General features: G+C 38.2%; 1 protein-coding gene across 1 annotated transcript; it reads left to right on the top strand.

Annotated features, from left to right (window-relative positions):
• On the top strand, positions 288-1,784 carry LOC104778029 (serine/threonine-protein kinase UCN-like). The gene has a single exon (XM_010502386.2). The coding sequence runs from the start codon at positions 472-474 to the stop codon at positions 1,678-1,680; it is 1,209 nt and encodes a 402-aa protein (XP_010500688.1). The 5' UTR covers positions 288-471; the 3' UTR covers positions 1,681-1,784.

Raw genomic sequence — 2,850 nt, 5'->3', positions numbered from 1 at the left:
CCATCATACCAACGATCCAGCAAGTTGCTCCCATGATATTATGCCTTCTTCTTGGTGTGATTAAGTGTTGGAACGTTGGTTTGGTTTGCATCCCAATAATAATAAACAATAAGCATATAGATCCATAAATCCAAATTATCCAATAAAACTTTGTTCTGAGTGTCATAAATTACTTACACAACCCTCCTTAAAAGATCATTCCAAACTTTATACTAATACATAACACTATCATATTTATAAATTAGAGTAGTATATATCTCTCTATTTGATTTACCACATTCTAAAAAATATTGCACGAACATCAATCTCATTATTTGCATAGTGATAAAGATAAGGTATTTTAAAAAGCAAAACAATCGTATACCCTCTCTAGTCTCTATATATAAATGGGACACACGGGGAGACATAAACGTAACGTTTCAGACCCACTCGTCTCCTTCCTTTTATTATCTCTCTCTATCTCGTCTTGCAATGGAGACACGACCATCTTCTTCATCGTCGTCTCTTTCACCGGCGACGAATCTTGATCTCGACAGACTCAAAGCTCTTAAACTCCTCGGAAAAGGCGCAACCGGAACAGTCTTCCTAGTCCACGACTCTGTTTCCGACTCCTCTGTTTCTTCACCATTCGCACTTAAACTCGTCGACAAATCCTCCTCCTCCTCTTCTCTCCGCCGTGCACGTTGGGAAATCCAGATCCTCCGACGTCTCTCCGTTGACAAAAACACAAACCCATTTCTCCCAAAACTCTTAGACTCCTCTGAATCCCCTGACTTCATCGCATGGGCTTTGCCTTACTGCTCCGGTGGCGATTTAAACGTCCTCCGTCAACGTCAAAACGACGGCGGTTTCAGCTCCTCCGTTATTAAATTCTACTTAGCTGAGATCGTCTGTGCGCTTGACCACCTTCATACAATGGGCATCGCTTACAGAGACTTGAAACCTGAGAACATACTCCTTCAAGAATCGGGTCACGTCACGTTAACCGACTTTGATCTCTCTTGTAGTCTCACTAAACCCACCCGACCCGAATTCTATCTATCCGACCCGGAACCGGATCCGAGTTATAAGAGAAGTCTGAGTTTGTTCCGGCAGAAGAAGAGGAAGAAGAAGACGAAATCAGCTAGGGTTAACCCGATAACACGCCGGGGACTGAGTTTTTCCGGCGGAGAAAGATCGAATTCGTTCGTTGGAACCGATGAGTATATCTCCCCGGAGGTGATCCGCGGCGACGGACACGACTTCGCCGTCGACTGGTGTGCGCTCGGAGTTTTAACGTACGAGATGATGTATGGCGAGACACCGTTCAAAGGAAGGTGCAAGAAGGAAACTTTTCGTAACGTGTTGATGAAGGAACCCGAACTCGCAGGAAAACCGTCGGATTTAACCGATCTGATACGTCGGTTGCTGGTTAAAGATCCGATGAAACGGTTAGGTTACCGGCGAGGCGCGGCGGAGATAAAGGAGCATGCTTTTTTTATAGGAGTGAGGTGGGATTTGTTAACGGAGGTGTTGAGACCACCGTTTATTCCGTTAAGAGATGACGGAGGAGAATTGACGGGAAAAGTAACGGCAGAAAGTGGGTTAGGTGTAAAGGAATGTTTCGAGAAACTGAGAACGCCGCCGCCGTTACCGTTAACGCACGAGTGCTCTGAAAACAATCCCTTTGTTGATTTCTGATCCACGCGTGCGAGAATCTAACACACGTTTAATACTTTTTTTTTTGTTTTAATAGCAGTTTCTGATTTTGATGTGTATAAAAAAATAATTTGTTAGAACTAGAATCATGAAAATATAAAAAGTGATGATATAGTATATAAAAAATTATCCGTAATAAAGAAATCAATAATCCAAATAACTTAAGGGGAAAGAAAATAGAAAAGGACTGTGGAACATAACCCACACTGTGTAATTGTTTCGTAAAGAATGGTAGTTGATAATTACTACGTACTATGTTTAAACGATCCATAACGAATGTGATTTTATGTTGTTTCAAAAGGACAGTGGTGAGAATACGTACTCCTTGTAGGTGGTACTAATGATTGGGAAAAAAGTAGCAAAAATAAAAGATGAAAGAACTAAGAAGTAAAATAAAAGCGACACAATTAAGCAATTGGTTTCTAAGTCGTCAACAACAACATTGATGGGAAATATATTTTCGATGATATATAAAGTTGCTGACTTACATATATGTTCATCTAATAGTAATCAATATCTAAGAAAATATATTTGTTGTTTTTTCTTTTTAATGAAGAGAAGATAGAAATTTTTAGAAATGTGAGAATGTAGTAAAAGTTGTTCACGAGCTGAAGTTTATTTAGATTAGTAATAAGACAATAGTTTGGAGATTCACATGGTTGTTTCCGATCCCGTGACTCCATATATTTTTGATTTGGACGGTTTTTTGAATATGTGAATTTGTTACACTCGTCTATGAAAAATGATAAAACGATATTTTGGAGCTGTTATATATGATAGATAATTGGTGTAATTGATTGAAAATGTTTCATAACGACGGCTTTCTATACAATTCTTATTATTATTATTTTTAACTTTTCTATATAAGCCGTACATAATTTTAGTAAATCCCAAATTGTTAATCGTAAATTTCATCGTTTTCCCCATTACATCATTCGTATAAGATGTTTAAATGATTTTTTTTTTTTTTTTTTTGTCATCAGATAGAAACTAAATAACAATTGTTTGAGAAGTGTTAGAAACAAAAACAAAAACAAGAAAAAACATAATCAACTAGAACGCCTCGTCTCTCACTTGATCATGAAGCCAAGAAGGCCTTCCAAGTGAAAGGTAAGACTGAAACCGACCATTTCTTGTAACACTTGATGTAAT

The sequence above is a fragment of the Camelina sativa genome, chromosome 3 (genome assembly GCF_000633955.1).
Source record: "Camelina sativa cultivar DH55 chromosome 3, Cs, whole genome shotgun sequence".
Taxonomy (NCBI): Eukaryota; Viridiplantae; Streptophyta; class Magnoliopsida; order Brassicales; family Brassicaceae; genus Camelina; species Camelina sativa.
The sequence above is the reverse complement of the archived record's forward strand: the minus strand, read 5'-3'. Positions and strand labels throughout refer to the sequence as shown.

Excerpts from the sequence above, each read along its gene's own strand:
- LOC104778029 (XM_010502386.2), top strand. The coding sequence starts at position 472 with ATGGAGACACGACCATCTTCTTCATCGTCGTCTCTTTCACCGGCGACG.